Raw genomic sequence first — 25,482 nt, 5'->3', positions numbered from 1 at the left:
CAAGAGGTCTGAAAAAGGGCACAGTCGGCAGGTGAGGAGGGAATTTGTAGAATTCAAGCACTAGTGGTTGGAGGAAGCTTTGAAGAGATGGTATCATGGGCTAAAGGGGTCGCATGGTGCAGAGGGTTGATGGACGAAGAACATGGTAAAATCCACAGCGAAAAGCTTCACCTTTATGATTAGGGACCAAAAAACCAACCATAGTCAAATATCACTAAAGCCATTCAATGAGAGAGAGAGAGAGAGAAGATGGGAGTTCCTAAACCATCGAGCAAGAGTCGCATGGGTCAAGAGGGATTGGATTTGGAGGATTTGCTATTGACCCTGAACACGATATTGCCGAAAGAGTCTGTGAACGTCAATTCACCACGTTTAAGGTCTTGATGTCTCTTTTGCACGAAGAGATCAAATGGTAAATGCGAGATCAAAGGAAATCCAATGGCAGAAGCGCTTGTGGAAGCTTCAAGGGTTTGATCCGGTTGGATTGGACTGGCTGGTGGTGTTGATGGTATCTGAGGATTACTAGAGATTTCCTAATCTTCAAAATATTAGTCTTCTAATCCTTTTTTTCTCTTCAAATCTCTTGATTTCTCCTCCCTTTTATAGATCAAAGGTTTAACCCGAAGGATATGTGACAAGGGTTAAGGGCTAGAGAAGGGTATATCAGGTACTTTACTTTTATAAGGGTATTTTGGTATTTAGAAAAAAATATATCAACATATAAGATATATTCCATAACAACAACTGATGGTAGGAGGTCTGAGTATAATTTAGTATTATGCAGGGGATGTCTCTTTAATAGTGGCATTCTTTAGAGGGTGACACTGTAAATTACTCATAAAGAAAAAAAAAATTCAAAGAAAAAGCGTTGTTATACATGAATATATTTTCCAATTGACCCATATGGTTAAGAAAGAAGAATATTAATACATGACCCACATGATGAAGATACAAGGTGTAAGGAAAAGCATCCCACAATCACGGCCTAAAGATCTTTTTCTCTATTCATTGTTTACATGAAGGCTTGCAATAAAAATTCCAAGTAAGTCTGCTGAGAAGGTTAATTATTAAATCTGAGAATTTGAGTCAAGAAATGAATATTTATAATCATTACAAATAATTTGCATTAGCATTCTGTATTATATATGCCCTATCAAATGGGGCTTTACATGTAGGCATGTTCACAGGAGATAGTAACATGAATTTCCTGTACAACCCAAATAAATAAATAAATAAATTACATGAACTTATTTATCTTCCTATTTCTTAGAAGACATGGCTCTGTTATTATACATTTTCAAACGCATCAGTTACTGCACGTATAAAGGAATTTTATCAAGATATCAATTATATCACAAACCTGGCATGCAGATGCAGAGATTCTCGAACTGCAAAGCCAAAAGAATATGAAAAGTGAGAAAACAAATAAAAAAAATTGGGCATGTTAAGAGGTCGTCCAGCAAGTCGGCGCAACTGTAAGGGTTGACATCACAGGCCTTGAACATTGTCACCTGGTGGGTTTCTAGGCAGTAGGCTACTTGGCTACCAAAAGGTCTGTGCATCTTTCTCAGTTTCACCCAGACAAGGCCTTCCTGAACCGGAAAAGCCACATGGCCATGTGCATAGCGAAGAGTCGAGCTTCCAGTAACAGCTCCTCAAACCAAATGCTCAGCGCTGACAAGAAGGATTTGTTTTGTGACAACTTCATCTCCATAACTGCCTCCGATGAAACTCTTCCAATGATCAAGAACGAGTCCAGAGAAGATCCCTGTAACTGTAATATAAAGCCTTTGTCAGGGTAGGAATTTAGTCCAGATGTCCCTTGTCACATCAAATATAAAAAAAAATAGAGATGTTAATTACTGTTCTGACATGAGAACCGCAGAACCTAGAAATCGATCACTGATCCAATTTGAGTACCTCTACGGGATAGACCTCAACAAAAAACTAAAGAGTAATGGCAGGCAAGTGATTGAATTCAGTAGTTCCCCATATCAAATTATTGAGTCTAGAGATATGGTAATATGGAGAAGACAAAATGTGACTATTTGATGGGGTCCCATTTCAGCAGGTCTCCAATGTCAACATAATGAGATGATCTACTACATCCCATCAATGGACTTGCTCAGAATCCAAAATTTCTTGAACATTAACTGGAAACCACATAGAAAACATGCATGGTGACTATCTAACTGCATTCTCAGTAGCCTTGCAAAAATCAATTTATCAACCACATTAAGTTCTGCATAATATTTTTTACATCAAGCTAATTTTTTCCCTTCGAAACGTGTGACCATTTTTAAGCATGTTGTCAGAAATTCAGGCAACCAAGAAACAAATTACCATAGACAACCATCCAGATTAATTGCAGGATTGCAAATTACAAACTATAAACTCGAATCATAGTGAACTTGGTAATTATGCTTTTCCCTAACTGATGATATCATGATTTATATGGCCTTATTTCATTTCCTTTCATGGGTTAAAAACAGTGATTAATCCCTTCAATGGACTACAAAACCCGGAACTTTGAACTTGCAAATTATGGGATTGAGGCGTTGAAACCATTGAAATTTAAATCGATTAGAAAATAAGTATTTCAGTATGTAAAAGACCAGTTCAGAGCAGTGCAATCGCATTCTAGATATAATGCTCACAAATAACTATCAACCAAGTAATCAGATAAACAGTACTGAGAATTTATGGATCTCACAATAGAACTAATACCAATAAAAACTACACACAGCAATAATAATCAAGAACGCGGCTCATCAAAGTGCAGTACACTGGAAAGGAAGAATATGTCAGTACCAGAGCATGGTTGGCTGCTCTTAAGCAGTCATTGGTCTTCAGCATTAACAGAATCACACGAGGCAGTCTCCTTAGAAGCTCTGAAATCTGAGGGAAATACTGAGATGCATACATCTGACAAAAGAAAGACTATTTGTCAGGATGAAAGATGACATCTACTACGGAGTAAAAAAACCAGGAATACAGCTAATTGTTATGAATATGGGCCTCATTGGCATTACAAGATCAACAACCATGAAACTGAATTACATCATGCAAAGAAAGAAGCGAACGGGATGAGCAAAAAGTAAGCTCATCATGCAACAGTGTTTATCTAAAAACCAGAAAAAGTACCATAATCAGAATACCAAACAATGTCATAAAACAACCTGAAGTTCTGAACGGTCACTATCATTCCCTCGTAGAACCAAATGATCAGCAGCTGTGTCAATGACCCTATTCCATGGCCGCATTGTAAGAATCCCAGCAAAAAGTACATACAGATCCTCTCCAGCACCCAGTTTCACACTATTCTCCTTTATTGCTTTAGCATCAGCAAATACTAGTGCCTAGAGAGTTTTTCAAAAGATAAATTAAAAAATAAGAAAAAGTTACATTTTTTGCATTGAAGACAAGTTTCAGTGGGAAAGGAGGGGGTGTTGGGGGGCTTAGACATTTGGATACCTTCCAAAGTGCAGCATAGTTACTTCTAGTAGAAAAATCAAGTTCCTTGTATAGGCCATGGTCAAGCAACACCAACTGAGGTTTTCTTTTGCCTGAAATTTAAAATAAGTACATGCCTTCATATGGAGAAGGAGCCATATGAATGGAATTTGGAAAAAGCCTGAGTTTAAGTAAAATGGTAAATTAACACAAGAAATTAAAAACAGTATGACAAGATAGATACTCAATCATGCAAAAGAAAAGAAGACCCCAGATTTCTTGCAAGCCAACACTAAAAACTTAAATTTCCAAGGTCTATAAACAGTTTCCCTTCCTAGCAAACCTACTTCCAGAGGAGAGTACTTGAAAAGCTATTAAATATTCTTAAAATATAAAATATTTATATTTCCGTCTTTCTTTTTAAGTGCCCTGTGTATCAGGCTAATGGTTTCTTTCCAAATTGCAGATTCTAGTGCAAATATATACATACAGCCTTTCGCTCACAAGTCACAACTTTCTCGTTAATGTAAGCCCACAATTTTTTTTTGCAACTTCTAGGCCCTATTTGAAAAATGAGGCTCCTCCATTTAGTAGTAATGAACCTCCCACAAAAAATAAAAATGAAAAAAAATAAGGAGAAAAGACGAAGAAGGGGGGGGGACCTCAATCGAGCATGACCAAATACTATACCATATCCTGCATTTGGACCTTTTTTATTCATTGGGTTCCCATACTATTGAGTTCCCATACAGCTAAAAGACATTTGTTACTTCAAAATGGATAACTTGGAATACAACTCGACTCAACTCAGCCTTATCCCATCAAAATGGGGTCAACTAGATGGATCCATTGAATGCTCCAGTGTGGGAGGGGTGATTTGATTAAGGTTGAAGAAGCTAAAAGAGCCAGGGGTAGGCCCAAAAAACTCTAGGAAGTGGAAATATGATTTCATTCAGATTGAATACTCTGTTGCACGTCAATGACACCACAAACGACTTTCACAACTTATGATATATCTGAATCATTCTTAAATTAGCTCTAATTTGTTTATTCCTTGTTTAATCTTTCCAATTTTATCACTCATCAATCTCAGCATTCTCATTTCAGCTACACTAAGTTTGTTTATATGTTGTTTCTTCATTGCCCAACATTCATCTCCATACATCATTGATAGTTGCTATACTAAGCAATTTTCCTTTGAGGTCTAAAGAAATACATTGATCACAAAACACTATGGACACATTCCTCCACTTCATCCACCCTATTCTAATTATTTGCGTAACACCATCTTCTATTTCTCCTCCTTTATTTATGATTGAACCTAGGTACCTAAAACATTCACTTGGCGGTATCTCTCTATTATCAATTTTCACCACCCCACTTTTTGTCTTACTGTTGCTAAAGTTACGCAACTATACATTCTGTTTTTGATGTACTTGTTTTAAAACCTTTTGATTCCAACATTAATCTCCATAGTTCCAACTTTGCATATATCATTGCTTTTGTTTCATACACCAAAACAATATCATTAGAAGAAACTATATACCAATGGATCTGATCTTTGATTGTCTCTAGACAGTTCGTCTAGGATTAGCACAAACAATACAGGCTTAAAGTTGATCCTTAATGTAATCTTATTAAAATTGGAAATTTACTTAAAACACTTTTCTTCTTTAATAGTTGTCAAATGAACTCTCTAGGGACTCTATCATAAGCTTTTTCTAAGTCAATAAAGAGTAAATAAGATATGGAGATTCTTCTTACATTCTTTAAGTTTTTCCATTGGTCTTCTAAGCAAATAAATAAATTTTAAATGTGCAAGGAGTTCACGGCAGAATTTTCTGATACTGGACTCAATTTGGAGTCTGAAGTTGAATTCAGACCGGCTTTGGGCTAACCCCCTGTGAGCGTAAGGTCTGGGGCCTAACAAAGGTCATCCCTAATATATTACACATCATAATAAAAAAATATACAAACTAGGAGTGACAGGGATGCAAAAGCACTCCAAGATCCAGATCGGGTGGTTTAGATAAATCCTAGTTAGCATAGACTTGATCTAATCTGACCATTAATTCTGATATCAGATTTGGTTCATATCTAGCCATCCAATTAGAATCCTCATTCTCCCCATCTCTTAAGTGAGCCCATTACTTGCAGATTGATCTGATCTGCATTAACAGATCAACTTCTTGTCAGTTGTGGCTATGAAGCAGTTTTTTCAAGCATTGTCCAGACGATGCCCAGGACACCATTCCAGGCAATTGGAATGTTGGATGCTAAGACACGACTATTCCCTAAAATGCTTGGAACAGTTATTGGGAAGAAGGAGGGAAAGGAATCTTTACAAGAAACCTGTGTGTCATCCATTTCAGATGTCAAATCGGTCGAGACTCGAGAGGCTGGTTAAATTGTGAGTCATGCAGTTTTGAACGACAGTGAGGAAAAAGTGAGAATTTCTCATCCCAGGCTTTACTTGTTATCCATTCCAACCCTAGGGTGATGCTTCACTCCTCTCCACAAAGATGCCATTGTAACTGTTGCTATCAGGCCAGTCACTGATAGGGAGTAAGCCCCCAATTATGTGTGTGAGAGGCAAGTCCTTGATGCTCATCATAAGAGGACAAAGAAGACCTGGAATATGCCAATTCATGACAGTTAGCCAGCTGTTGCCATTTTTTTCTTTAACAATATATATATATATAATGTCTCCAAAATGGTTGGAATGTCTTTCAGCACGTTGGAACACCAAATGTCTTTAAAAGCATGATATATATCACAACGTTTTCCCCATCAAACTAGTTGTCCTCCCCAAGGATTAAAGTATCAGTATCGGTATCGGTTGCCGTATTAGTTGGCCAAAATTAAGATATGTATCGGAGGGTATCGTATCATATCAGAGATACGCTAAAGATACGCATATAAATGGATAGGAAACACTTTTTTATACACATTTGCATAAAAAAAAAATAGTTAAAAAAACAATATATAACATGTATTATGTATAAACAGTAAATTGAGAGGATCGCAATAAGTGTCCAAGGTTTGTAGTTGTCCCATAAAAGTAAAATCCTTGTTCCCAACCTTGATTTCCACTTTAGTTAGAGAGAAAAATGGCTGGCAGAAACTTTAGAATAAAAACCCCTGAAAAATTTGTGTTTTTCAGAAAAATGACCCATCTTGGCCATTATATGACCGTAGCACGCCATATCGGTGCATAACGTACTACATCAGTATGTATACATACCGAACGTACATTTCACCTCGTTTTTTAATTTTCCATAGAGTATCGGAATGTGTCGTATCGTATTAGTGGTGTATCGGAGCATATCGGTATGTATCCCAGGATACATATCGATACAAAGGGATTTTAAATTTCCATGCATCATATTGGTAGTAATGTATTGGTAAGGGCCGATACATATACGTATCAGCCGATACGGTACGATACGTACTGATACTTTAAACCATGGTCCTCCCACACCTTCCAATTTCCCCCCCAGTTCCAACCACACTACAAGCTGAAACCATAGGAGGTCAATAACAACCATCCAAAGCTCACAAGGTAACCAATTTACCCAAATCCCAGCGTAGATTCTCCTTTACAATATCAAATGATCACCCTTGTGGCTTCTTCCAGTTCACTTCATGATCTGATTCGACATGAGTAGAAACCCCCTTACCCTGATGTTATTAAGGTTAACACTGATGTCAATTCAGTCAGAAATCTGAACGCCAAAAGGGAGTGGGGATCTTTAGAAATCATGAAGGCACGGTTATCTTGGTGTTCTCCAGTCCTATTTGGCAGGCAGATTCAAACGTTGCAAAATTAAAGGAAATTGTTAACGGGCTAGATATTGCCCCCACTAATGGGTGGATGAATGTGATTGTGAAAGTAGATTCTTAGAAGGTTATTCAGTGGCTTCAAGATAGTGATGGGGGTCCCTGGCATTACATTTTCCTTTATTATCAAAGGCTAGATCCTTGAGTGCCGCTGGAGAGTTTTCATTGAGGCAAACTATGTACTTTGTAGACAAACATCCTATTTGGGTCCTTATCCCCTGATGCAGTCCCTTCTTAGGATTATCCTCGGCCTCTTTATTGTTGCTGTTTTTGCTGTTTTACACTAGCTTCTTTCCTCCTTTTCGATAAATGTTGTAGTCTACTTATTTTTCTTAATAAATTTCAGCACCCCACCACCCCCCAAAAAAAAAAAAAAAAAAAATGAAAGAAAACTGTCAATACTGTTGAAAATTTTAATCTCAAGGAAACTGGTAACCATATCTCAGCATTACAACCTAATTTCATGTTTCATAACAAACTATATCCATTTAGCCTACTTTCTTGGAATCTTAACCGATTAGCCTACCCTAGTTTTCCCAAACTTCTACATTTTCCCTTTACAGCATAGTTATCAAGGCGTCGCCTAGGCTATAAGGTGGTTCAGTCTGGACTGGCGCCTTGGTCGCCTAGGCATCGCCTTGATTTTTACCATTCTCCATCCTTGGTCAACTTCTCACCTTATTAACTATGCTTTACAGTCAACCCTAGGGCCAAATGATTAAAAATCCAAGCCTTAAACTATCCCATTAGATTAAGTCCTAGTCATTTAATTGGATGATGCTTCATACATCAGTCATTCCAAGACAAATTATATGGAACTGGTATATTACTTGACTTCAAAAAAAAAAAATGATTAATTACTCTAAAATGGATACATTCTCAGTTTTCAGTTTGAATTGCACATGCAAAGTAACTGGAACACATTGATACAATAACAAAGATCACAGTGCAGTACTCAGACACTAAATCGGTAACAGAAGTAGTTGGAGTGGTGCTATAATAAATTAACTTTAAATAATCAATAGTCTCACCAAAAATACTCTTCTTGCTAGATGGTAAAGGGCGAATCAGCATGTTGGCAGCATGTGGATCACAATGCACAAATCCATGTCTGAACATCATTTCTGCAAAAGCTTGGCTAACCTGCATGGTTTGAAGTAATGATTTGTTGATCCCCGCAATATTTTTCCGTTAACGCCAACACAGATAAATAATTAAATAAAGATGTAGACAGGATAGAGGGCGGGCCTCTGCACAACGGTGAAGTTGCTTGGTCACGGGTTTGATTTGGGAAACAGACTCTCCGCAAAGCGGGGGTAAGGCTGCGTAAATATGACCCTCCCCAGATCACGCAATGGTGGGAGCCTTGAGCACTGTGTACGCCATTTTTTAAAAACTGTCAATAGGATATTTCCAACCTACTAATCCCATGGGACCATCAATAGAGAAGTAGATACATACTTTGCAACATAACCCATCCAACTTGAAAGCCAGAAAATAACAAGTCTGGCTAACAAGATAGGATTTGAATGATCCAAACATCCAACTGACAAGATTCTTTTGACAATCAGTAGCAGTAAAGAAAAGAATGCTAGGTCACATAGAAAAGATCATACAACAAAATAAATTTAAAGCTCAGAAGACTTTTTCAAAAATAACCATGATAAAATAGTCTAGCAGGGACACCACAAATTTTGGATATGCATATTTTCTAACCTAACTATTTGGTAGCTCAATTTATAAACATGCTCATTTGGTAATACGGTCAATGAAGTAATAAACTTACTAATTTTGCAACTTCATTTGGTTGAATTCCAAGTCTTTGAATTGCCTTCACGTCGCTTATTTGTGCACCATCTATATATTCCATAGTCAAAAGCTTTGAGGTACTCAAATTCCAATAAACCATTGGGGCATGCACAGAGACTGCAAGATGAGGAGATAACTTCCTAAAGTTATCCAAACATTTCTCACTGTTCTTGGCTTCTACCAAGAAATCTAATTCCTGATGGTCACAACTGGAATTGATCAAAATATTGATCATGAAACTTTTGGGAACTCTTCTTCAAAGAAAATAAATGCATGAATATTCATTAATATATTAAGATAAACAAACAATTTCAAATGAACTGCAGCATTGCAGTTGAAATGCAGAAAAGGTGCACCAGAGATGAAATGACCATATAGGTAAAATTACAGTTGCTAACTAAAGAAACAAACAAAATTCAGATCATGTCAAATACAACCCTGCTTTTTGTTCCTGATAAGTGATAAGGTGCAAGCACAAAGGATAAAATGAGCATACAAGTGAAACTACATAAGAGCAAACGCATCTACTTTCTGATGTACGGTATCTACCTTTTGTGTACATGATTAGGATTATGTACATTTAATCCAAATAATATATTGCATTCCCAAAACTGGTGCATAGGCCTTATATCTAGATCACTCCAGTTGTCTTTGTATAAATTAGTCACAAAGTTTGACACCACAGCTGCAAATGTGAAGTTCTTACATGATAATGTAGTACTGTATTTGAATGATCAAACCAGTACCAAAACAGAATCTTTTCTCAAAGAATAAAATTCCAGATTAGGAGATTGATTAATAACAACAAATCAGATGGATAGATGATGCTAATAATCAAATCGAGCTTGGTAAACATAGGGTAGAATACTTCCTGAAGATCTCAGATTTTTTTTTTTTTTTTTTTTGGGGGGGGGACTAATGAAGGGTATCCGGGCCTTCGGCCTCTGACTAGTCCCGCTGGCACATACTAAAACCCCACAACCACATGGAACAGGTCATACCAGGGGTTGAATGAGAACCATTCAACTTTCACCAAAGGTAGTGAAGAGCACTAAACACAACCTTGTGAGTGGCCCCAAGAAAGTAAGAGGAGACGAACTCAGAACCACATGCTTCTTGAGGCAAAGGTCCCTTGACAACTTGGCTACCCCCTTCGGTTACTGAAATCTGAGACTAGGAAAAGGGTATAACAGTAATTCACACACCAGAACAGAAATCAGAGAACAGAAATATGTTGAACATTCAATTCTGATCACAGAGTATAAATCGCAGTAAAAACAGACTAAATCAGAATTCGACTTAGCTTAATATACTATCAAGGGCAGAATTGGAAAACTCAATATATGGTCCAGATCAGCACTGCAGAATTATGATCGAGTTCTTCTTTAGGGTTGAGGAACAACTGCTCAAAATCTGGTCAGATTCTAATGGCTGGATTGCTTAATCTCAAAAATCATGTAACATATGATCTTTTTTTTCTTTTGGTAGAGTAATATATGATCTTCTAGAAGCAAAGGTTCTAGTTGCAGGAATTTCCAGGTTAGAACTTACTTGCTAATGGAAATTAGAACTAGAAGAATCAGGAATCCAATAATATATCACCAGCAGCTTTAGAACAATAACAAAAGAAAATAACATCAGGGCTTCACACCGCAAGGTGGTTCGATTGGATCAAACACAAGAGGTTTTCAAGCCCCATCGATCCCCCATGGTACTCAGCTGGAACAGAAAGCAGCAAAGCTAAAGAAAATAATCAACAGAGATAAATAACAACAGCAGTATTGCAAGAGAGAAACCAGCATTAGCAACAATATAAAATATGTAGCAGAACAGCAAGCACCATCCACAAGGGGCAATTCATGTAACAGATTGAGATTTTATGGAGAGAGAGAGCCAGATCCAAAGAGGGGCGATCCAAGAGAGGTGTTTGTTAACCTGCTGGTTTGTAAGCCCTCCGTTTCTGTGGGTAGGATATTGATTACTATAGTGATGTTAGATTGAATCCACCAAGCTGTAAACAACTTTATTTATGGTTTTGAGTTAGTGAAATTGAGCCTTTAGGTATTGCTATTCTGTCTGTGATGGCAAACAGCCCAATAAGCCGCAACCCTAATTCAGGATGGAATTTAGTCACAGACTATTGGTTAGTTGCCTCAGACGTTGACTAACTTGGTCCTGGGAAGGTCAGGGGCAGAACGTAGGTCTGAATTGGAGTAAATTAATTAGGGAAAATATGAAATTTTCTGTATCTCACAAACCAGAGATCCGAATAGGATGAAAACCAAGTCAAATAGCCCTTCTGGACTGACAAACCAAACCCATAATTTGATAGAAATCCAACGACAAACAAAAAGCACAATGGGCTAAAGAATTAATCCCGGATAGAACAGGGCAGGGGCTTACAAGGTGCTGCAAACGGCTACTAAACTGAGGTTTAGCAGATGGTATTGATGGGTTTTGATGCTAGGAACTGACATACCCAATTTGGGAGCAACTGGAATTGAAAACATAAAGAAGTTAAGGTTGCTGAAAGTGACGGGGAAACAGGTACTCTGGGTATGCAGAAGTAGAGAAATTGAAATAAGGAGAATAAGAGAAGTAGACAAGATTGCACAGAAGGCCCAGAAGAAGATATCAGTAGAATCACAATGCTTACAATAGCTAACGAAGCCAAATAAGAAATCAACTTTCATTAAATCAAAAACTCTTCAAATCAATAGGTACAATGCCATGTATTAGACTATTGATGCAGATCAGAGAAGGTTTATGCACAAGTATACACATAGGAACAAAGGGCTTAAACCACGTCAGACCTGAGTCTAATCTGGGCTGATTCACTTTGGGTTCAAAGATAGGCCGATTAGGGTTGGATAAGTTTGCATGGAGGATATTCTAGAAGATTTGGAGGAGATTTACGTGGAGAGGAATAGCTTGGAATATTCCAGGCAGATATTCTAACTACTAAGTGGAATTGTGGGCTTTATTTTGTGGCTTTTTATATTTATTTTCTTATTAAGTTGTGTTAGTCTTTAAATACCCTAGTTGCAACCCAAGGGGTTAGCACAGTTGGCTTGGAGGGGACACGGTACTCCGCCTCAGGAAGCGAGGTCCCGTGATCAAACCTTCGCCGCTGCACCTAACTTCTTGGGGCCACCGCACGAGAGTTTCCGTCTTGGATAGGCCTGTTCCTGTGTAAGCGGTATCACAGTGACCCCAGGGACTAGTCGTGTCAAAGATCCGGACACCCTGGGTATCAAAAAAAAAAATACCCTAGTTGCTATTTCTTATAAGTTTCTAGATACTTTCTATTTTGTGAACTCTTCCTTTGTTATGAAGAGTTTATAAAGTTGTACTATTGCTTCATGGTTATAAATAAAGAAGGCTGGCACACCCTACCCCGATTTTCTGCCAATACAAACCTTGCTTGTGCAATTGTTAAGAATGAGGGATGGCCTTTACAGTGAGAAGCAGTAAACCTGGTGGGATTCGAGGCTGGAGATTGGTGAGAGGCCTTTCTCTGCAGTTGGTGGGAAGCCAACATATCCTTTTACATTTCTTCTTTTTTTCTCTTTCAGTTGTTAAATCATCTCAGAGGCCAAACCTCCACTAGTAAGAGTACTGCTTTTCTCCCACAGTCACTTCAAGTCTGATTTGATACAACAACAAACAACAAACATAACCTTATCCCAACTAAATGGGGTCTGATTTGATAATTCTTCACTATTATCTCGTGTTCAGATCAGGTTTCAGGCTTACCATCGGTTCTGTTACTTTCACAGGTTTAGAACTTCTAACAGAATTCACAGGATCCGTTATAGGTTTTGCATGTGTTTTTCTCATAATTCCAATTAACCAAAAACATACAATTGTAGCTGAGGCTTCTACTCCTAGTTACTCAACAACAAACTCAGCCCTATCCCAACTTAATGGGGTCAGCTACAAGGATCCATGCAAAACAGAAAATGGAAATCTAATGTCAAAATAAAATAGGAGAGATAAAAGTAAAAGGAAAGAGGCACAACCCAGCAAGTCAGGATAATCTCAGCTAAATGGGGTCGGCTACATGGATCACTGCCCTCCGATCTACTCTATCTGAGGTCATACTTGGACAAGACCTAGACTATGCATGTGAGCATGTCCTTCCTCACTACTTCTCCTATGGTCATTTATGCCTGCCCCTAGCTCTTTCAGCTCCTTCAATCGGAATCAAATCACTCCTCCTTACTAGAGCATCCTCAGGCCTCCATTGAACATGGTCTTACCACCTCAAACAACTTTCTCGGAGCTTGTCATTGATTGAGGAAACTCCCATATCAGCTACCGAATCAGAATATGATTAAATTGCTGGACCTTCTAAAATTCTGGAACGCAATAATTTCTAATTCTACTGTGACTACTTTCTATTTCAGTGACTGCCCATAACTTCCAAATCCAACCATTGGATTGGAATCATATTTTGAGGGTTTATTCCCCTGTTCCAAAATGACGTTCAACCTGGATTACAGCCCCATCAGATTGCTAAGTTTTGAGTTATTTCAAATCTCCCAATCCTGTTTCAATCTCAGCCCTGCGATCCTCGTTTTCTTTGAGAATCCTAACCTAAATTATTAGGTTCCCTAGGATTCCATTACAATTAAACTGAACCCAATCTATAAACTAGCTAACTATTCGTAAGGAACTTACTACAGATAGAAACTTCCTCTTATTTGACAACTTGTAACCCAAGAAATCAGAAAATAGGAACTCCTAGAAAACTACTTGGACTGAGAACAGAAAATATTCTTGGACTTTGAGAGACTTTAAGCAAAAGAGGAAGTAAAATTAAACTCCTAATATCGTATTGACTGGCTACCCCATCATGTGGATTTATAGAGATTGGCCCATTACAAAGGAAATCACAAAAGGCACTTTTCCCAAGGCCCATATGACTGAACGAGACTTGAAATTAAGCCTAACTAGGCCCAATTGAGTTGGGCTGCCTGCATCATATTCATTTGGAGTAAGAATCATGCAAGATTTCTCCTTCCTTATTGCTATATTTACAGGGTAACAGCCTGAAGATATTTCTCATTTGGTTTTCTAGCTCTCTTTTATTTTTCTGATTTTTTTAATCACTTCTACTACTATCTCTTTTATTCATCATTAAAATATCTTGTCTAAGTTCTGTTTTCGGATTTTCTCCTTCGAGTTCCCTTGGGGCAATTAGCCGCATGCACGATAGGGGATTTTCGCTTCCTATCCTGCATCAGAAGGGATGGTAACAGGAAACAAAAGTGAACATATACAGATGTATAGGGTAAAACCAAATCTAATTGGAATGTAAGTATACCACTCAAAAATATCATATTGTGTCAGGAACTTGAATCTGGTCGAATGCAATGAAGAACTAGTAGAAAAGAAGTAGAACTCAAAACAAGTGGGAGTAGACTTGCCTTCGGTAAAGTTTCACGTATTTCATCAACCAACCACCTACATTTGAAATTGGAGTTCACCAGGATTAGCGGAAGTTATTCAAAGACAAAACAAAAAGTTCCCTTAGTTTCTCTCAAACTATGATAGTGGAATAAAGAGAACATTTACACAAGTACCTATAATCAAATGAAGGAAAAAACCTATGGAGGGTCCTCACTATCAGATCCACAGTGGCCTGATCTGCAGCTACTGTATCTGTCATGTGAGTGTGCTGCACCTGGACATCAAGGTCGCAAAGAAACATGGAAATAAGTCTCATGAGATATGGTAATATTATAAAATGGTATAAATTTCAGCACCCATTAATTTATGAAGTTTCACCAGAAAAAGGTACATGTTAAATGTAATGACTTCCAAAATGAAATTGAAAGAATGGTTGTAACCTTAACAGCAACTTTCTTTCCATCATGAGTGCGAGCAGAATGAACTTGTGCAAGGGATGCACTCGCTAGAGGCACAGGATCAAATTCTGCAAAAATCTGCACGTTGAGAAGTACTTGACTCAATAGGCAAAAGTATAAGTAAAAAATATTGGATCCATCTTTTAACCAGATTTTGCAGCTCTAATAACTAGATCAACAGGAATATACACACAAACATGTAGATATATGGTAGAAAGTTTTCAAAAAAATTTGAAAATGAGCAAAGATGACCAAGGTATCAAATATCACTTCGACCTTCACATCAGAAAAAACGAAGTAACTAAATTATCCTCCCCATATAATTAGAGTAAGGCATGCCATAATGATATTCTGAATGAACAACTTTGCCAATGGCAGATGAAAGGAAGATAGTGTACTTCATCTGGCATTCCTCCAAGCTCTTTCCTGAAGACATCGCACACTCGATCATATGAAGATACTGGACATCTATTCAACATTGAAGTTCTCATTGTTTGGACATATTCTTCAGGAACTAAATACTCCTGTGACAGAGGACAGCAACAGGAACCAGCAAATAAGAAACAGCCTTGATTAGGTAATTACCATTCGTTCCACATATATATCATATTGAAAATTTTAATTTCTGATGCATGTCAACCCCCAAGATGTCTCCAAATTACTCAACAGATGGTGTTCAATTAAAAGGAATTGATTCTTATACTGAAATAGCCGCAAGAAATGACAGTCTAAGACGGTTTCCCAGTCTTTTCCTTTAATGAATTGCTGGTAGATGGTAAACCCAATAAGGTATACTACATCACCTCCCACAGAAATTTCAACCCAAAAATCCGCATCCAAACCACAAATGTAAGCCTTGTTTAAAAAAGGGGGGAAATGGAGACTTGCTTTTATTTCGTAAGTAGGGAAAAAAAATATTAAGCATCCTATTTTACCACGAGATAAAAGAGTTTTTGAGCTCAAACTAGCTTCATGAAGATATTGAAATGGCAACGACATGAATTTTGTGGGATAACACATCAACTACAAACACTATACCTTATTTCACTCCATGCTCTGCATAAAGAACCTCTCCCTTATCAAAGTACATTCCACAAGCTCCTACAAACTTGTTCATATAATATCAACATGATTTACATTTATGAATTCAACAGGATAAAATAAGTTTACTCCCTTTTCTCTGAGGAGAGGGTTGTCATATTGTATTCAAATTTGACAGGATAAAATTCAATCTGCACCCACCCAACCCAACCTTTCAAAAAAAGGCGGGGGTTGAATTGAGTGAAACAGTGAGGTAAAAATCCACAAACATATGCATCCATGTTACACAAGGCATCACAAAATTCTTGGATAAAGAAAAAGGTCAAGATTCTCTTGTTTGTCAGAAACTGAGAGGCAACATAAACCACTCATATCTGGATTAAAATAGTAGTAAGTGCTCAAAAGTGTAGTCTCAGGCCCACATTAGCATGTTGGCCCAAGCATTGAGACTTCCTGAATAGAATACCATCCAGAGGGTCCACAAACAATTTTCTTCGTAAAAAAGAGAGCCAAAACTCAAGAACAATCCCTAATGAGAACCATCCCTGTGACTCTGTGAGACACTTCTTTCCTACCACAATCAGGGACATCCACAGACACAAAAAGATAAAAGCATACCAGCTGACCAAGGTGTTGACCAAGCTTGATATAGATTCCTCCATTCTTGAAGCACAGTTCCTGAAGCCTACGTGCAGACCTAGCATGAACTTCATGTTTAACTTTTTCCCTCTCAACACTTCCTTCGGGAAGTCCCAACAAGGAGTATTCATAATCTGATAGCAGAAGAAAACAAAACTAAATATAAATCCAAAAGCATGAGAGCCACAAATAAGCATTAGAAGAGCCTCTAGTCTTGTCAACATGCCAAATGCATGAGAAAGGACCAAAAGAAGCCAAAATGCAACCAAACAAATCTATCGAACATTTATTTATAGGCCTAACAGGAAAATTGTTGTTTTATGTTGAAATTCATCATTTCGGCTATTGAAGCCTTAAATCATTTCAAAAAAATCTTATTGCTTATTGTTTCATTTATGGTATGGAGAAATAATCACTCTCAAGAAAGAAATCTGAATTTGATAATGGCTCATTGAACCTGAAAAGGTAATTTCTTGTTTTCTCCCTTCTAGTATTTATTTAGGGTATGTAACTTTATCTACCCACATGGTTACTGAATAAATCCTGGAATAGCTAAACGTAATTCAACTGAGTATAATTGAGCTTCTCATAGATTTGAACCAACAATTATATAATATAAGACATAACTTATGTAACATGTGCAACAAACTTCAGAATATGAGCTGTAATAATGTATAGTGCTTCAGTTTCAAGTATATAAAGTATCAAAGTGTGTCCACGATGAATCCAAACATAGGTCGTAATTGGTGAACTATTATTACAAATATTTTCATATACTCTACTTAAATAAAAGCAGTATAACACAATGTTTTAAATACTATCTACCTTCCAGTATCACTACAAGAACTGATTGAACATTGACAACTGGATAGACATCAACCAATATCTTAATATTTTTTAATTCAAGAAAAATTCATATAAGTTATCTCCAAAAAAGAGCCCCCCCTCTAACTGCAACATGAGAATGTTATTGTCCCTCCAGTCCCTTAAATTTCTAATATTAAATGTTGAGCAAATCCAAGAACCATCCAGTGTTGTAGAGATATACTTCTCAACAGTGCACTAAAGCAGCCAGTGCCACTAATCTATGTAAATGCATATTTAGATGCTCCTCAAATTTCAGCAGTGTTGGTTAAGGGAACTGACCGGAGCCGTAGCGAAAGCGAGTCTTCATCATGCTTTTAAAATATGGAGAGGGATATATATGCTGCCTGCTTATATTGGCATTTAACATGCCGAGCCAATAGCGAGCAGCGAAATAGTATATTTAATAAAGAAAGAGGAGGAGGACCAATATTTAATTAGGAGAGAGACTACGAAAGGAAAGAAAGACATGCACAGCTTAGGTCTTGTCTCAAGTATGACACTGAATAAAGCTGATTAGAGAGCAAGGATCCATGAAGCCGACCTCATTTAGGTGGGATTTTACTGAGTTATTGTTGTGTTGCTATGTCCCTTTCTTTTATTATATCATTAAATATTTTTTTTTTCTTTGCACGGATTCATGTAGTAGACCCCATTTAGATGGGATAAAGTTGAGTTGTTGTAGAGACTATGAGAGGGAAGTGATAGAGTGCGCTTCCTTTTCCCTTAAAATATATAGCATATTTATATTGAATTAGTTATGATCATGTTTTAATAAAGGCCCTTCCGATTTTCCTCTTTTGTACATCAATTACTTTGGAGCGCAAAGATCCATGTTGCCGACCGCGTTTAGGTGGGATGGCTCGAAGGTGTTGCATTGCTTTGTTTCTTTTCTTTATCTTTTTCCCTTTTCTCTCTCCCTCCTTTTATTTTATTCTTTAAAGGATCCATGTAGCTGACCCCATTGAGTTGGGAAAAGGCTGAGTTGTTGTTGTCCATTAGTAATTTTGATGTTGAGATTGCTTAAGTGGGTTATTTTAGATCGTAATTATTATAAGTTTTTTTTCTTCTTTCTTGTGATTATTGAAACTGAAAACACAGCAAAGTTCCCACCCTGATTTTGATGTATCATCCTCTTGAAGACTGTTCTGTTCCTCTTTTTTTTGGGGTTTTATCCCTTGTCTAGCCTTTGTGGCTGATGTTTTGTTTTTGTTTTCTTTTTATTTAATATAATTTTTCATTACTGGCAGCTCTTGTGCACACCTTCTCCACATTTGATAGTGTGGTGAGGCACTTTCAGCGCTGAGCACGTATGCACAAGCAAACCAGTGCAGGCAAGGGTTTTGGGTGCAAGAGCACTTGAGGCAAAGTTGCACACTCATGTCAATCCAAAGTTGGAAGTTGCTGACATCTATTTTCTGCCATCTGATCTGGACATCATCATGTTGACAAGTGAGATACCTAACAAATCTGATGTCCCACTCTGATCTCTTGTTGTTGTTAAAGAGACTAAAATATTGGATGAACCCAAGGTTCGAACTCAAGTTATGGCTGTTTTCGTTGCTAGTCTAACAACTTTTATCCTTTTGGAATTCAGAACATATAAATGCGTCTTTATTATCAGATAACAGAAAAGTGTAATGGAACAGAGGATTGTTGGACACATTCAGTGCACAGTTTGGGAGGCTTCAACCATCTTCGATAAGCTTTCAAGCCACTCATTGCATTTACTCGGCTGTAGTTTTAGAAAATTGCAAATAATTTATTTCAAAAAAAAAAAGCTAATCACATATTAAGTCCAGAAAAATTGGTCTTCAGTGGAGTGGCATGGTGCATTATGACTGGTATAGATTAAGGCTTATTGAGTTGAGTTGAGAATGATTTCCAGCACAACCCTACGTACGCACCCAACCAAATCCAATGTACCAAATTAGTCTCTAAATGGCCTGCTACATTAAGTTAAGTTTGTTTAAATGTTTTTTCTTTACTACCTAACATTGAGCCCCATACGTCATTACTAGCCTATAACTGTTCTATAAAAATTTTCTCTGAGTTTTAAAGAGATACGTTAATCACACAACACTCCGGATGCACCCTTCCATTTCATCGACCCTATTCTAATTCTTTGAATAATACCATCATCTATTTCTCCTTCTTTATTTATGAGTGAACCTAGGTATCTAAAGTCATCACTCTGTTGCAATCCCTATCATCATTTTTCACCACCCCACTCTTTGCCCTACTGTTACTAAAGTTACACATCATGTACTCTGTTTTTGTTCTATTTATCTTAAAACTTTTTTATTCCAAGGTTGATCTCCATAAATCTAACTTTGCATTTATACATGCAATGGTTTTATCCACCAAACAATATCATCTATAAAAAGCATACAACGAGGGAACAAGTTTATGGATAGTGACTATTATATAAGATTGGGTGAGATGACCAATAGCTTAAATAAAAGACAGAGATCTTTCTAGCTAGCGAAAGAGAACAAGCTGCTTTAGCTTTAACAAAAAGATACCAGAGAATAGTTAAGGAACAAGAAGACTAGTTTTAACATCTCCCTCAAGCATGAATAGACTCTCTTATATGGCATGGGTTACTTCAGCGTCATAGTGCCTGGTACTAGGACATTGGCTCGAGGCATTTTCTCTACCCCTTCTTACCCGCAACCATCTTTCGGCTAACTAACCTCCTCAGTCTCTCAGGACCAACAAGGAGTAGTACAGGAATATTCACCTATTGTCCATCGACTACGCCTTTCGGCCTGATCTTAGGCCCTAACTCATCCTCCAGGGACGTACCTTGCAGAGGAACCTTTAAGTTTTCTGATCCTAAATATCTCTAGTCAACTCATCCACAATTCATGCAAAGAAATACGGAGTGCTGAACCTTGGTGTTTCCAACTATTATTGGGAATGCACTACCCTATCCCCTCACAGTTCTTACACTAGTCACTACATCATGATACATATCTTCAATTACGTCCACCTATTTACTTGAAACATTTTTCTTCTCTAAAACTTACCAAATTAACTCTCTAGGAACACTATCATAGGATTTTTTTTTTTTTTTTTTAAATCAATAAAGACCATATGAGACCTTTCCATGTGCCTTCTATGATCTTTCCATTAGTCTTTGTTAAGCAATAAATGGCTTCTTACGGTTTCATTTCCCTTGGCAAAAAAAAAAAAAAAACAAATTGATTATCTCAAACAGGCCTCAATTACTTTCTCCTATAATTTCATAAAATGACTCATGAGTTTAATTCCTCTATAATTATTGCAGCTCAGAATATCACCTTTATTTTTATAAAACGGTACCACAATGCTTCATTTCCGTTCATCGTTGCACTTAAAATCTTATTAAATAATCTAGTTAAACATGATAATCCACGAATTCCTAAACCCTTCCAATCCTCCATTGGGATACCATCTCGACCTACTACTTCACCTATTTTCATCCTCTTTAATGCTTCTTTTACTTCAGCCACTCTATTTTCCTCTAAATGGAGATTCTACAGACAACAATTAAAATTATAATTAAGCCCTAAACTAACGTGGTGTGATCTTTGAGGGGCACCGTAACTTGTGAAAAGATGAGAAGAGATTCAACTAAAAAGAAGAATTGAAAAAAAAAATGAAGTAGCGAATTTAACCTTTCAAAAGGAATTCGAATGAATAAAATAAAGAGAAGAGGATAGAGGAACGGACCGAAGGCGATGATAGCAGCAGTATAGGAATTTCGGAAGAGACGAGTCGGAACAGCAGTGCAAAGCTTCAACGTCGTCGCGGGGTCGTCGGAGGTCAAGATCGCCGCTGACGCAACTCCGCCACCCAGAGCGGTTGAAGCCAATGTTAGCTTAGCTCCAGCACGCCACAGAAATCGCGCGGCCATGCTGGGAGCCTCACCAAAGACAACCGAAAACGAAAACGAAGCGGCGAAATGGACTGCTTTGGGTAATGACTCACGACTTTGAAGTTAACATAACACGTGACCTGATCCTTCGGTGTTAACGTTAACTATTTTGAGTCCAGATTTTCTACCCACGTGGGGTGCCTGACGACATGGGTTAGTTACCATTGGATTAGAATCTACATCTTAACCGACTATCCATGTGGGGAGGACCCCACGTAGGTAGAGAATCCCATTTGGTAAAGCGGTTGTATTGTTATTAGGGATGTAAACGGATCGAATTCGACTTAAATAGGAATCTATCCAAATACAAATTCGTTTAATAGGAGTTATCCGAATTCAATCTATTTATCCGATCAGATATCTAAAACGCTATTAAATTTGAATTCGTTTATCTTGACAGTAATTAGATATTATCCGATCTGATCCATTTAACAAATAGATACCGAATATCTGAATTCGAGAGTCTGATTATAACTTAGACTTCTTTGCTTGCCCGTGTAAGGGTGAAAGTTTGGCCTTGACAACCAGAACCTGCCCTGGCCCGCCCTAAGCCCGAATAGGGTTTGGGCCAAGTTTTTTGAGGCCTCAACCCGACTCAACCCGGCCCGAAATTTAACCTTGCATCTTTATAATAGAAATTAGTGCTCCAATAGGTATTTTATTTTTCTATATTTTTTTAATATATGAGACATGAATGAAAAAAACATGTCAATCAAGGTTAATCCAACCATTATAAAAGCCAAGGTCAACCCAACCCAACCCAACCTGGCCTTGATAAAGTCAATTAGGGGGGCGGGTTGGGCCTAAACATGAACTTGACAATGTTGGGTTGGGCTTGGGTTGACTTTTGAGGACCTAGGGTTGGGTTAGGATTTTAAGAAACACAGCCCAACCCGTCCATGTTTCACCTCTATGCCCGTATGTAATTTTAAATGAAAGCCATCATACATGCTCACTCATTCACAACAAATACAAAAATCAATTCAAGCAATTTAGTTTGGAATCACATAGCTTAGAATCACAATAAAAACCAGATTTAAGAGCCTAATCAAAATCTGTTTTTAGTTTAAATGTTGAGAAGGTATGAGACATAGATAGTAGATTTATCTAGCTTTAAGAGCCTAATCAAAATCTGTTTTTAGTTCAAATGTTGAAAAGGTATGAGACATAGATAGTAGATTTATCTAAAAAAAAAACACTTGGTACTCCAATAACTACACAAATCCATCTTGATCAACTGAACTCAACTATTATGACCAACTAAACTCAACACAAATCCATCATGACCATCATTACATATGATATTTCTACACTATTATTATATAATAAAAATTAATATATTTATTTAATATTATAATGAAAGAAACGGATTCGGAGAAATGGATATGGATATTCTTTACCATCAAATAGCTAAAAAAATTAAATATTAACCGGTCGGAAACTAGGATTATCATATTCGTATCCGCTTAGTTCTTGGACCTGTTCGGATAATTTTCGGATATACATTTTTCAAATACGAATACCCCTAAATGAATACGAATTCGAATCAAATACAAATTTTCGACTGTTCATTTACATCCCTAATTGTTATTGACGTCAAATTGTCAATCAATATTCCAATCTAGGTTCTCTACCCACATAGGCTGCTAATGAAATGTAATCTCCAATTCCATTGGAGGTCTGATGGGCAGAGAGTCTCTTTCAGATTTCATTTCATTGGGACTCTTCCAAATGGGGAAAATAATCTTCTGTTTTTCTCATCCATGTTTTTCTTTGTTTTGCTAGCTGCAGAACACGACACGTGGACAACTTTAAGACTAACACACCGGATGTAATAATCATCATCCAACCTTGACCGTTGGATCCTCTGTTGTCCACGTGTCGTGTTTTGCAGGTAGCAAAGCAAGAAAAAACAAGGATGAAAAAAACAGAGGATTTTGATCTTCCAAATGGAGAGGTACCCCACGTGGGTAGAGGATCTAGACTCGTCATATTAGACTAGTAGTAATCTAGTATAAACCATTGGATGAATCACATACGCGGCATGGATTTATGGAGAAAGTTGTTCTTCACCAATGACAATGAAGTGGTCATAAACTCATAATTACAATTCCCCCTATTTGAATTCCAAACTGGCCTGAAGAGTTGGAGTCTCATCAAACATTAATAAGCTTGTATTGGATTGTGAGCATATGTCTCAATCATAAACCGTTGGATGAGTGATATAGGTCGTCTTTAGATGTTTAGGTGTTGAATCTATTTATGAATCTCTTATATACTTGCAAACCCGTATATTTCTAGATATAAAGAAATACGGTTCTTTCTTGGACTCATATTATCTCAAGAGTTAGAAGGGAAAATTGGGCAAATGGAATTTTTTTTTTTTAATCACAAGCTAGGTGTGGCATTTTAAGTAAGTCGGTTCTCAATTCTGCCCCAAATTATTGGATGTCGTGTTTCTTATTGCCTAATAAAGTGTGTGGTACATTGAATTCTATTGGTTCTGCTTTCTGAAGAGGTGTTGATATAAAAAGCGCCCCTATTACTTGGAATACGGTATATAACCCTAGAAATTTTGTCAGTTTAAGGTAGTTCCTCATTTTGCTTTCTCTAAGGAAAGTGGACTGATTTCTACCAAAAAAAAAGTGGTGAGTGAACTGATAACAAATGGTACATGAAATGTTTCTCTCATAAATACCTATTTTTCTGTAAATTTCTAAAGAGATTTTACTAATTACTCTTGTACAAATGTCTATACCTAATAAATGGATTTGTACAAGAAATGATATGCTTATTTTTGGAAATCTGTCCATCAAACCCAGAATTTTTATTTAATATTAAATTCATTTGTTATGCATGATATTTGACAAATTATGTTTTTCTTGAAGTTTTCACTCAAAATCGGTATTGACTAGCGGTAAGACTAGACACCCTATGTATATCGATTTTTTTTTATTTTTTATTTTTTATTTTTGTTAGAGTCTATATGGACGTTACATTATATATTGTTCAGAACGAATATTTCAAAATACTAGTGTGAGTGCACATACAATATGTGCATTAAACATAATCACGTGAGAGTCTTGCATTTGTCACTTCTTTTTCTTTCCTTTTACTTGCAACCACATTGAACAACAATGTTATTGTAAATCTGTATTGTGGAATAATTTGATTGGCCATTTTATTTTCCTCATTGCAAGATATAGGCTTTTTACATGTAGAACCTAGTAAAACTTCTCAACATTCCCTTTCTTATTGCCAAGAAACATTTTTCAAGAATAGATCCAAATAAAATATCCACTTTCATTAGATGTAAATCATGAACAACCAATATTTCCACCTTGTTTTTCCTTATTCACTTCTAAAAGTAATCCAAAATTGGAAAAAAAAACTCCTCATGAAATTTTTTTCTTTGGCCTTGGTTCAGTTTCAATGCTCTTAATCATTGCAAACTATGGTTCTTGGTAGAATTAGTTGTTATTTCAAATATATTTCACATGCAAAAAATTTGGTGCCTTTGATTTGTATGGAAGGTGTAGTGTTATTCGGATATTGCACCTCAACAACTCCTTTATTCCTATAGTCCTTTCTCTTCAAGAGTATAAACCCTTGAAAATGATCACAAAAAAAAAAAAAAAGTTTATAACATCAACCATGATGCATTGGTGATGCATGATGGTTGTTCAAAGTATTAGATGAAAAAATGTTATCTAAGCTGTTGGGGTAGAGTACATTAGCACCATTGTATCTTTCTCCTCTCTCCTTATATGAAATGACCTCTCTACCCTCTAATGTATGACACCCACTCCTCATTGGTGCTCCCCTTTATGCCACTTGCTCAAAGAACCCTATCATATTAAAATTAGCCCCGAAGCCTACAAAATCTAGATTTAGATTTTGATTGCGCTTATATGTTTCTTATTAAAGCTTTGCCTCATTGCTCTTCTTGTATGATTTTTCATAGTTAAATGTTATTTCAACTTATTCCTTTAGATAACTTAAGTATGAATTAGGTATGGTTTGGTTACCCAAAAAAAGTAT

The 25,482-nt window shown here is 37.0% G+C and overlaps 1 protein-coding gene across 4 annotated transcripts; it reads right to left on the bottom strand.

Annotated features, from left to right (window-relative positions):
• Window positions 1-1,036: 1,036 nt before the first annotated feature.
• Window positions 1,037-21,480, bottom strand: LOC122093356 (putative ABC1 protein At2g40090). 4 transcript variants are annotated; one of them, XR_006144430.1, is made up of 14 exons: window positions 21,237-21,480; window positions 16,635-16,789; window positions 15,374-15,499; window positions 14,958-15,053; window positions 14,691-14,791; window positions 14,535-14,571; window positions 9,080-9,298; window positions 8,325-8,436; window positions 3,475-3,566; window positions 3,180-3,359; window positions 2,812-2,925; window positions 1,512-1,774; window positions 1,361-1,388; window positions 1,037-1,207 (listed from the first exon to the last, which is right to left on the bottom strand). XR_006144430.1 is itself a non-coding variant. In XM_042663676.1 (12 exons), the coding sequence occupies exons 1-12, from the start codon at window positions 21,418-21,420 to the stop codon at window positions 1,574-1,576; spliced, it is 1,617 nt and encodes a 538-aa protein (XP_042519610.1). In that variant the 5' UTR covers window positions 21,421-21,480; the 3' UTR covers window positions 1,037-1,573. The 4 variants fall into 4 exon arrangements, 1 of the variants encoding a protein (XP_042519610.1); XR_006144428.1 differs by having other exon boundaries at window positions 1,361-1,774; XR_006144429.1 differs by having other exon boundaries at window positions 1,037-1,388.
• Between the last annotated feature and the right edge of the window lie 4,002 nt (window positions 21,481-25,482).

The sequence above is a fragment of the Macadamia integrifolia genome, chromosome 11 (genome assembly GCF_013358625.1).
Source record: "Macadamia integrifolia cultivar HAES 741 chromosome 11, SCU_Mint_v3, whole genome shotgun sequence".
NCBI lineage: Eukaryota > Viridiplantae > Streptophyta > Magnoliopsida > Proteales > Proteaceae > Macadamia > Macadamia integrifolia.
The sequence above is the reverse complement of the archived record's forward strand: the minus strand, read 5'-3'. Positions and strand labels throughout refer to the sequence as shown.